We start from the raw sequence: 10,856 nt of genomic DNA, 5'->3' as shown, positions 1-10,856 counted from the left end.
TTTTTCTGTAACGCTAATTTAAAGATTAAAAAATGCGATATTATATGCAATTAATCTGTTTATTATTAATAAGGAATATTTTGTAAATAATAACATTGACTAAAGTAACAAACTTAAATAAAAACAAAGAAAACTGGTGTACGTAATTAATATTAAGTTGATAACCATGTACTAGTCTTCATGCTACTAGTAAATAACGTAAAATTATTAAAGATGATACGTATAAATTGATTCTCTTAATATTGCAAATAACGTATTTATATTTTGTATAACAATACAAAATATAAATACCTATTCAATAATCCAGTTATTATAATGAGAGCAATGATAATATTGTTACACGCACAGTTGGCCAAATACTAAATGACTATAGTTAAGACTATAGGCTCAAGATCGATTACAATTGCGTGAGAACATGACCAATACATTTGCATGATCTGTTGTGAACAGGTACTTACCAACTAGTCATTACCTCAGTTTTTATTCATAAATACGAACCGCTACTCGAGTCATTATCCGAAGTTGTTCACGAGGGGACTTAGAGTTTTTAAAGGAATTAAGAGTTTTTGCATTTTTAAGAATTTTTATTATGCACATGGAATATTGCTTCCACTATGTATACGCTAACATCGTTTGATAATAAAAAGGTGGCAGTCTACACTTTACATTCGTCATGGAAGCATCAAAATACTTTGCATACCGAAGTAGTTTTCGTCGTAAATATCAGAACGGATTGTTATTAAAAAAAGGTCAGACAAACTAAACTTTGTCAAAAGTTAAATTCAATCATACGTTACAGATATGTGTTAATAAAGAAAAAAATGTCTTCATTATAAATATATTATTCAAATATTTAGACATTATAACATATATATGTAAAACATATATATGTAAAACATATGTAAACATAGTGGGTTAAATTGAAAGTTATTTCCGTTATTTTCTATTTATGCTAATGCCTTCTCTTATCAAAAATGGAATGGAATTTTCGTTTAATCTAATACATATTATGACGTTCAAAATATTGTAATAATAAAATATGTTTGGTTTGTTTCAGTTTCTCAATTTGTCTATTACTTTGGGTATAAAAATTATCACATTTTGTCAATTGAGTCAAAAAGATTTTTCCTTACGATTATTCGAAAGCAAATACTTTATATCTACCAAATTTAACTCATTCTTAAATTCCAAATATTATTACATACTATTTTTAATATAATAAATAAATACTGACATATAATATATGTTTTGTTTCTTTAATAACTTGGAAATAATGCACCTAAATTTTGCAAGAAATAATGTGTCTTATATTGAATATATAAATTACTTTAAAAGATTATAATCTTTTATTTAAAGTTATTGTAATATTTAATATACAGAGTGATTCAGAACAAGTACGACAAATTTTGTTGGACTTATGTTTATATGATATTTTTTTATTCAAGAGAACTTCTTAAACAATCTATTAAAGTTTGTTATACTTATGCAAATCACCTTGTATATTATAGCTCAATTGCTGTTAGTATCAAGCGATATCTTTGATTTGAAAAATGTTTACACAATTTATTGAAACTTTTTGCAAAAATAGATTTTGAATGGGCAGTGAAGTTAAATCGATGTAGTCTAGAATTAATCGGACTTTGGCCTAGATTCGAACAAACTACATGGGAAAAGTGCGTGTGCAATTTACGTGCGCTTCTTGCTTTCTCAACAATATTATTCGTTGTTACAATTCCTGCTATACATTCCATGATAAGAATTCATTCCGACATTTTACTACTGACAGATAACTTGCAGTTTAGTTTACCAGGCATCGTCTGTGTCCTAAGACTTGCAATTTTCTGGTGGAAGAAGAAAGGTAGATAGAATTACAATTTGGTCATTACACAACTTGAAATTTTTTACAGTATGCACCTTATATGTCAGCATAACTATAATAATCTCCATTTATTATACTTGAAATGTTAAATAAAATTAAAAAGTTTATTAAATAATATTAAATTTTAGAGAAAAATACAATAAGTTTACAGATTCATAAATATTAATAGTAATAAATATGTATATTCATATTTTAACTTCTTAATTTTTTTTACATATATTTTATACAATTACATTTACACACACAGTTATAAATAAACTATTAAAATATTTCTACATTTTCATCTAATTAAAATTTTATTTTATACAAATCAAATTTTTGTGAATTTTATTGAATTATATAAATTGTATTGAAAAATTTCGTTTTTTTATTACAAATTTGTTAACATTAATTAATAAATATTAGTATTTATTATTTTGTATTCTTATTAATATTTTATGTTTTATCTTTTTTAAAGCTGCTGCAACGATAATAGATATGATCGCCGACGATTGGTTAAAAACAAAAATACCTCAGGAAAAAGCAATGATGATCGCACGAGCGCAAATTGCACGCATTATTATTACATGTGGGTTTGGCTTAATGGGATTCGGCTTTGTCGTTATAGTTATTTTGCCCATATTTGGTCACTCGGTGAGATACCTCTCTAATATCACTGATCTGGAGAGACCATTACCAATACAGGCATATTACATCTACGATGCAACCAAAAGTCCACAATATGAGTTAACATTTACTTCTCAAGGTATTGCATTAATCTTCAGTGCCATATCTTATACAGGCATAGACAATTTTCTTAGTCTCTCGGTATTTCATATCTCTGGTCAACTGGACATTTTGAGGGATCGTCTCTTGCATTTACATAACAACGCGAATTACAAGGACGTTTTAAAAAATTGTGTGATAAAGCACGTACGACTACTTAGGTATGTTTTTTTATTGCAGATATATTCTTACACAGATATATACATATACACGTTTTAAATATAATATAAATATATAATTAATATGTAGAAACAAAACTAAATATTGATTGCAAAATTAAATATAAGTAATTTGGTATTTGTAAGTTCTTGTATCGTAAATAGAACTTTGTCAAGTTCTAATAGAAGTTTGATTGTATAAATTTCTAATTATTTTTATTTCTACGTGTAGCTAATAAAATGTGTAAAATTATTTTAATAGAAATTTATAATATACGTAATATTTTTTTTCAAAACAGAAAAAAATATGCTTTAAATTTATATTATAATTAAATTAATGCTTTCATTTAATTTCATAAAACAATTTATACATATATATTGAGACATCTTTTAGACTTTTTAATATAAATTGTTATACTTTATATTATTTTATAGAGCTATTGATCATATAGAAGATATATTTAATATAATATTAATGATATTGTTTTTATATTTCTGCGCTCTTTTCGCTTTCTATGGATTTTGGATAATGAATGTGAGTAATTTTATAAGAGAATTCTTATTGTATAATTTATATATAAATATGTATATAAAATTTTTATATATAATATTAATATATATAATATTAATTTTTATATATAATATTAATGCAATTTACGTACATGTATGTATATATTGCATAGTTTTAATATAGAAGTAGATAATTTTAATATAAATAGAACTTCACAACTTATTAAGTTCCAGGATAACTGAATTATTGAAGGCAAAATATTACATTTATAAAAAATGAATAAGTTTATTCAGCATTTATCATGCACATCTCTTAGTGATTCTCTTCTGTCTTTTTATTTACTATTATGTTTTAAACACAGTATCTTATAAAAAAATCGGTACTCTTTAAATCTTACAACCCTACATTATTTGAATTTTTTACTTTTATTATAACTTTTTTAGGCTTGTATTTTTTTAAATAAAAACTGTTGAAATATTATATTTATTAGGATTTTTCTAATTTAAGTGACTTTTTGACAGAAACGATTTCATTAATGCAAATATTGATAACATTTTATTGAATAATAATATTTTACGTTTTTGTAACTAATACAAGTAGAAACTGCGTCTGAAACAATTTCTTTCAAAATTAAAATTAATCTAAAATTTAAAAGCACTTAAAGATAGAAATAATAATAATCAAGTACATCACAGATTTTAATAATATTAATATGCTACTGTAATACTTATAGTGACATCAAAATATTACATATTTATATTTATATTTTTAATGATATGACTTATAGATGCTCGAAAGTGGACAGCACTTGACAATCTTTCACTTGGCATATATTGTAAGCATCATGCTCAATGCGTTTGGTCACATGTGTATGTACTGTGCTGTTGGCGAAATATTAACAGCTCAGGTAAATTTGAAATTCTTTAATAGCTATTAATTACTATTTTCTTACGCATAATTGCAAATTATAGATTTACTTTAAAAATGTAACTTCATATAAATGCACTTTTTACATTTATTAAACGTAACATTTATCTTAATAAATATTGTGTGTAATATTTATTATTAACAAATAAAAAAATTTTTAATTGTTTATTTTTAATATCAAAATTTAAATTATAACTGAAATTTAATTAATTAATATTAGAATGCAAACATTTTGAAATTGCATATAAATATTTTGCAAATATCATACCATGCGATTTCACGAATTTTTAATTAACATTTTTATGTTTTCATGACAATTTTAAGTGTGATCGAATCCATTATGCTGTATATTCCAATAAATGGTATAATATGGAGTTAAAAAATATTCGGAACTTGATTCTTCTAATGATAAGAACCAATAAACCTCTTTACCTTAATATTGGTAAAGTGTTTCCGTTAACAATGGCTACATTTTGTAATGTAAGCTACATTAAAATTTCAACTATATTTTGGATATAAATACCTAATAAAATATTTTTTGTAGTAAGATTTACAATATAAGAAACTGCAAAAATAATTTAGAGCGATCATACATAAGAAAATGTTTTCACATAAAATAGAATAAAAACTTGTGCTATGATCTCTTCAATGCATTTGCGGTAATCCAACCAATGATTGAATGTCACAAGAAAACTTTTTTTACAAGCTGTCGCATGCAAGCTATGCGTTGTATCGCACAAATGTCTCAATTCTCGAGACAGTCTGTGAGAAACATTGAGAGATATATTGATCTGCAAAATTGCATAAAATTAATTTCGGAAAAAGCACCGTATCTTAACAAGTCTCTTATTAAAAGATATTTGCCTCCAAGTCAGATCTTATATTGCAAATGTCACCATGATTGCATTTCACATAAATTTTGAAATCCTATCACATTCACTCGCTAACTTTGGTATCAATCGATTATCATTTCATTAGATCATTTAAGAATTTTTTATGTAGTTGCTGTTTTCGGTCTAACAAGGATATTTATAATTCCATGCACAAGTTTGGCAGCTAGAAAAAAACTTTTTTTATTATGGCATTTCAATTATTGATTTTCCGCTGGCGCAGATACGTTGGACTCATAAAATATTAAACATAAAATTCTGATACACAGTTTTTAATGTATTTTTAATACATTTATATTTATTATGTTTCATGTCACTTTCGCAGATTTTATTTAACTCTGTTAGATGAAATTTTTTGTAAATCACTTGTAACATTTCTAATATTTAATATGATAAACGTAAATATTTTGTCGTAATAATATTTTTACTTAAAAGTGTTTTCTATTTGCATTATTACTAACGTAATTAATTATAATTTACAGCTACTAAAAACATCAGCTGGTTACATATCCGTGTTATTAACAAAAAAAAGTCAATCGAAAATTTAAAATAATATAACTAATGCCTGCTCTGACATTAAACGACAAATTTAGTAAACATTTGATCAAAGAGTTAGTATTAAATAATTTAAAATATTTAATATAAAATCATGTAAAGATTATATAATAGGAATTATGTGCATTAAATTTAATAAAATTCGTGCTGCTGATGTAATTACATTGAGTAATTATTCTATTTATTAGTGATAAAACTATAAAAACAACAAAAAGAAGATTAGCTTGGATAATGAACTAACTAAGAGAAAAAGAGACAAATTAAAACTATCACATGCAATGTTAAATAGAAAATAAAAAATAATATGTGTGGACAAATTAAAAATAATAAATTTAGAACTGCTAAAGATAAGTATACATACAGAGGATAAGCCAATTTCTACATCGATTTTTTTAACTAATTAATTTGTTTAAGATATGTCAAAACACATTAACTTTATTTGTAAGAAGAACGTATAGTGGTAACACATTTAGCCGTATTGCTGCAACTTCTTGATCAACTTTTAGTTATTCTTTTAAAAATTTTAAATGGCAACAAGAGTTAAGTGATATCATTGTATGTGTAGGCGTGCTTCAAAGATTTTTTTACTTCTTTTACAATTATATTTTGTGTCTTTAATTTAGTTAGCATTATTTAAAGTGTTTCTCAAGGATCTGTTGATATTGAAGCTTTAAATAGTATTAATTATAAACAGCCAAATCTGAATTTAAAAAAATAGAAAACAGATTTGAGAAAAATATTACATATATTTAAAACTAAATAAGAATCACGTATTTTGTATATTTATTAAACTAATAAATAATAAAGGAATAGTATAATTTATAATACAGAATTAATACAAACAATATAAACATTATAATTGTCTATTAAATATCAAGATACGAAAAAAAGTACCTACTTATTGTGTTCAATTTTTACGATGAAAATAATATTACACACAACAATTGATTGTGTATAAGATTATAGTTCAGATTATAGACACCTTAAAATCGATTACAATTGCGTGAGAACATGATCACTACACGTACGTGACCGGCTGTGAGTTAGGTCTTATCAACAAGTCATTATCTTAGTTTTTATTCATAAATATTTTGATCGTTGCTGTACTAGTAATTATCCGAAGTTGCATAACAAAAGGAGATACTTGGAATTTTTAAAACTTCTTTCATGCACACTGAATATCTCATGTTTTTAAGAATTTTTAAAACTTTCTCTTTCAAATTTTCTTTTTATCCAACAAATTTGAACGAATTATGTCAAATTAGATCAACTTTATTTTATGAAAGAAAAGGCATAATTATGACAAATTTAATCATGCTGTTTCAACTCTTTAATTATAGAGGATAGTCATCTCTTCAAAAATTTAAATGGCAACAGGAATCAAATGACTATCATTTCAAAGCTCTTTTAATTCCCTTTACAATTGCGTTTTGTTTTTTTTAATATAAATAAGTGTTTTTCAAAAAAATTATTAAAAAATATTAACTGTAAATAGTTAAAACTGAATTTAAAAAATAGAAAACAGGTTCAAAAAGTATATTATATACATTTAAATCTAAATTAATAATTAAAGATAAAAAAGGAAGTCTAATAATTAACTTGAACTGGTTCATCAGCCCTTCTTTATTCGCTTTGGGCTAATGCTATATTAAAAATTAGAAAATATAAATTGATGATGTCATAAAGTTTCGACTACAAATACATGCGTCCTCAGTGCGTTGATAAAATTAAATAATAATAACACAAATAAGTATATAACGACGTTAAACGCAAAATTAAAGTTTTGTATATGCATACGGTAACAATAATTTTGTCGAAATATTGTTTAGATATAAAAACAGTGGTTTTACATGTTAGAGTAATATAGAGTAGTGGATGTAAAAATTCTAAAGTGTGCTATCAACAATTAGGATTGTGATTCCAACTTAATAAAAGTAAGGTGAAGAGCGGAAGGATAGATTTCACGAAACACTTGTGCTCTGCATGCGTAAGTCCAAAGACTTCACCGCGACTCTAAAGATCAAGGATCACAACTTATCAGGTATTATAGGTATTGACTGTATGCCTCGTGCAATTAGAGTGTTTACATATTGATACGTTTCGTCAAGTATCATATGAATCACACATGCGGCTCACGAATCGAATCAACATTTTACCGTCGACTTATTACGCATTTGTTATTCTTGATAAATTGTCTTGAGAAATTTATGCAGAAATTTTTGTCATGTTATTTTGCAATATTTTATCATGTTATTGCTCGAAATTAATGTTTTTCTCAAAATAGAAAGTCAAAATTTCTCTGTATAAGTCAATATTTAGATTCGAATGAATTTTAAGATTAACATTAAAAAATCTTGTATTACTCGAGTCAAAATGCAACAAAAATATACACATATTGGTCGCTATTTGTTTTTTTTTTTTTGAGATAATAAGTGACTTCTCTTATTTGAAAGTGTATTGCATCCAAAATAATATATGATTCTTCGAACATTTTTTAAATTTATCTTATCGCACAAGAGGATGTGTCTCATGAATCATACAGAAATCAGAAAAAACTGTCACTTTACCACCTGTGCCTTTAATGACGTACATTTCCTTTCCTTACTAAATTATATAAATGATTAATTATTAATGATCACAACTGTGTAAATATTCGTTCATATATATAAACAGTACTAAAGAAGTAGCGTTGACTTTTCGAAATTCTGTCGAAACTACATTCCCGTACAGTGCACGTATATTTCGCAATGTTATCATTAGCATGGATTTTGATCTTCGTCGCCGTTAGTGGTGAGTAGTTAAATAAATTTAAACGATTAAATTTAACTTTTATCCTATTAAAAGTAACACTAAGCAATTATGATAATGCATGTTTGAAAGAAAAATCATATTTAAAATCAATAACACAATACAACAAAAAAATGACTTTTTTTAAACATTAAAACGCATCATTTCCAATAGTTTTTTGAACGCTGAATACAAATTCGATTGTTGAATTACCCCAATACAATTTTCAATCACAATTTTGAGAAATTTGCAGTTAAATTGCAAAAAGAGTTATTTTTACAATGTGAAGGTATTTTGTCATATTATAATTACGATTTGTGTATTGGAGTAGTTTTATTGCAATCAAAATATGAGCATTTTAAATTTGTCAATTTTGACATCAGATTTATATTCAGCAATTAAAAAAATACTCTTATTTTTAAATAAACAGAATTAAAAGTATTTAATAAATATAATTATCGAATTTACAGTTTTTCCGCAATGAACTCCATATATTTAACCATCAATATCTTATTAACTCTTAGAATCGAAAAAATTCCTTTTAAAACTTTTTGAGGATTATTTTTAATAATATATTTAATTTTAATTGCAATAAAATTTCCTTAGCTCATATTGCCATATATTGTAATTATAATACGACAAAGTACATAGTATTTTGTACTGTTCCAGTACTATGTACTGGAACAACAGAAAATAGTTTCTTTTTGCTCTTTTGAAATGATTAGTCTTGTTCTGAGTTTTTTTTTGTTAAACTGTGTAATTACGTAAATGCTTCCAAAATGATTTAATTGCACACGTTGTGTGGATTAATCTATTCGCATTGTGCGTAAAACAAAATAGAAATTATTATCTCTTTTACCATATTCACTTTTTGCTATTAAAAAAATTGCACTTTTGATCTTAATGCAAAAAAAAAAATTAATCATATCTTTTGAAAGTAACAATAAATGTTCATATCAGGTGCCAATGCTGAAATAACGCAAAACGACGTTAATGTTGATATCACAAAGTATCCAAGTGTTGTATCGATTAGAAGGAATGGCAAACACGTATGCTCCGGTGCCATACTTGATGAGTATCATGTCATCACATCGGATCGATGTGTTCCCCCGTTCAAACATGTCTGGAACGTTATGAACAATATAGTCGTAGTGAGCGGCACGAGCAGCCTTAAGCCCGGCGGCATTCGTACGTTTGTTAAAGAAATGTTCTCGCAAAATCATCATGTTAACCCACTTGAAAATAACGTTACTAGCGGACTTGGAGTGCTTAAGGTATATATTAATATTTATACTTATTGTTTTTATACTATAATTGAGTGTTTATCATGTATTTGTCATTCGCTTTGATTTTTAAATTAAACTCTACACACAAAGAGAATTTCCTTTTAAAATTTATCCTGAAAATTTTGTTAATCGTGGAACAACATAGTATTTTGACAAATTTTACTGTGCACTACAATAAATTTGTTGTAGTATATATTAAAAAAATAGTGAAAATCATATAAAATTCGTCGAAATACTATGTTGTCCTATGATTAACATGATTTTCAGGGTAAATTTTAAAATAAAATTTTCTCCGTGCACACAATTATTTAATTTACTATTTATAATAAATAATTTGCTTAAATAATTTATATAATTCTTTGTTTAATTCTTTTTCTAATTAAAATGCTAAAAATTGTTACTTAGACATCTTCTTGCCAAGTCAACCATTGAAATGCTGAGATCTAAAAAAATGTAGAATTCCTTATAATTTTGAAAAATTTATTATATAGTCTTCGACGATATCAAACGCAGAGATTGTAGTAACATGATAAATGAAATTTTTGCAGCTCATACGACCACTTCAATTCGATAAGAATACACAGCCGATTGTGCTATCTGAAACCGAAGTACCACTGGGCGCAAAAGTGCAGATGGTTGGGTGGATGATAGCCGACCATGAAGGGAGAAAGACCGCGAATCTAAAGGAACTAACGTTAACAACGGTAAACCTTCAAGAATGTCAATCATTCCACGAGAAAGAGCTCTCTAAATCTGAATTCTGTACTCAAGTAGAATCCGAAAGTAATTATTGCAAGGTAAGAAAATATTATAAAAACGTAACATTGAAAGGAAACGGAATATTTTAATATATGCTACTATTAAATATTAAGTATTAATTTGATTCTAACTTAATTCTGCGTCATTATAGATATTTCATTTTTATTAGATATTTTTTATTGTGTTATTGGTGTTAATATTGGTACAAAAGAATCAGATAATTGTTTAAGGGGATGCTAAACTGAAGATCAAATGCGTCGTAGTTTGACGATTTATAAGTCTGCATGTAATATTGATGTAATAGTGTGCAATACACACATACACACACACACACACACA

The 10,856-nt window shown here is 25.8% G+C and overlaps 3 protein-coding genes across 3 annotated transcripts; all 3 read left to right on the top strand.

Moving 5' to 3' along the window:
- Positions 1-1,792: 1,792 nt before the first annotated feature.
- Positions 1,793-3,038, top strand: LOC105459951. Its single transcript, XM_011706320.1, has 3 exons — positions 1,793-1,858; positions 2,337-2,805; positions 3,035-3,038. Exons 2-3 carry the CDS (start codon positions 2,357-2,359, stop codon positions 3,036-3,038), a joined length of 453 nt encoding a protein of 150 aa, XP_011704622.1. The 5' UTR covers positions 1,793-1,858; positions 2,337-2,356.
- A 205-nt stretch (positions 3,039-3,243) lies between these two features.
- LOC105459948 (odorant receptor 43a-like) lies at positions 3,244-5,748 on the top strand. Its single transcript, XM_011706318.1, has 4 exons — positions 3,244-3,337; positions 4,101-4,220; positions 4,565-4,720; positions 5,613-5,748. The coding sequence occupies exons 1-4, from the start codon at positions 3,278-3,280 to the stop codon at positions 5,676-5,678; spliced, it is 402 nt and encodes a 133-aa protein (XP_011704620.1). The 5' UTR covers positions 3,244-3,277; the 3' UTR covers positions 5,679-5,748.
- A 2,604-nt stretch (positions 5,749-8,352) lies between these two features.
- Positions 8,353-10,621, top strand: LOC105459947 (complement factor D-like). The gene is made up of 3 exons (XM_011706317.1): positions 8,353-8,475; positions 9,433-9,746; positions 10,307-10,621. Exons 1-3 carry the CDS (start codon positions 8,433-8,435, stop codon positions 10,604-10,606), a joined length of 657 nt encoding a protein of 218 aa, XP_011704619.1. The 5' UTR covers positions 8,353-8,432; the 3' UTR covers positions 10,607-10,621.
- Positions 10,622-10,856: the final 235 nt, after the last annotated feature.

This window comes from Wasmannia auropunctata, unplaced genomic scaffold (genome assembly GCF_000956235.1).
Source record: "Wasmannia auropunctata unplaced genomic scaffold, wasmannia.A_1.0 LD333487.1, whole genome shotgun sequence".
NCBI classification, from domain to species: domain Eukaryota; kingdom Metazoa; phylum Arthropoda; class Insecta; order Hymenoptera; family Formicidae; genus Wasmannia; species Wasmannia auropunctata.
Note: the sequence above shows the minus strand (reverse complement) of the source record. Positions and strands in the feature narration are given on the sequence as shown.

Excerpts from the sequence above, each read along its gene's own strand:
- LOC105459951 (XM_011706320.1), top strand. The coding sequence starts at position 2,357 with ATGATCGCCGACGATTGGTTAAAAACAAAAATACCTCAGGAAAAAGCA.
- LOC105459948 (XM_011706318.1), top strand. The coding sequence starts at position 3,278 with ATGATATTGTTTTTATATTTCTGCGCTCTTTTCGCTTTCTATGGATTT. Across the intron at positions 4,221-4,564 it reads GCGAAATATTAACAGCTCAG|TGTGATCGAATCCATTATGC; the intron begins GTAAATTTGAAA and ends GACAATTTTAAG. Across the intron at positions 4,721-5,612 it reads CAATGGCTACATTTTGTAAT|CTACTAAAAACATCAGCTGG; the intron begins GTAAGCTACATT and ends TATAATTTACAG.
- LOC105459947 (XM_011706317.1), top strand. The coding sequence starts at position 8,433 with ATGTTATCATTAGCATGGATTTTGATCTTCGTCGCCGTTAGTG. Across the intron at positions 8,476-9,432 it reads GATCTTCGTCGCCGTTAGTG|GTGCCAATGCTGAAATAACG; the intron begins GTGAGTAGTTAA and ends TGTTCATATCAG. Across the intron at positions 9,747-10,306 it reads GCGGACTTGGAGTGCTTAAG|CTCATACGACCACTTCAATT; the intron begins GTATATATTAAT and ends AAATTTTTGCAG.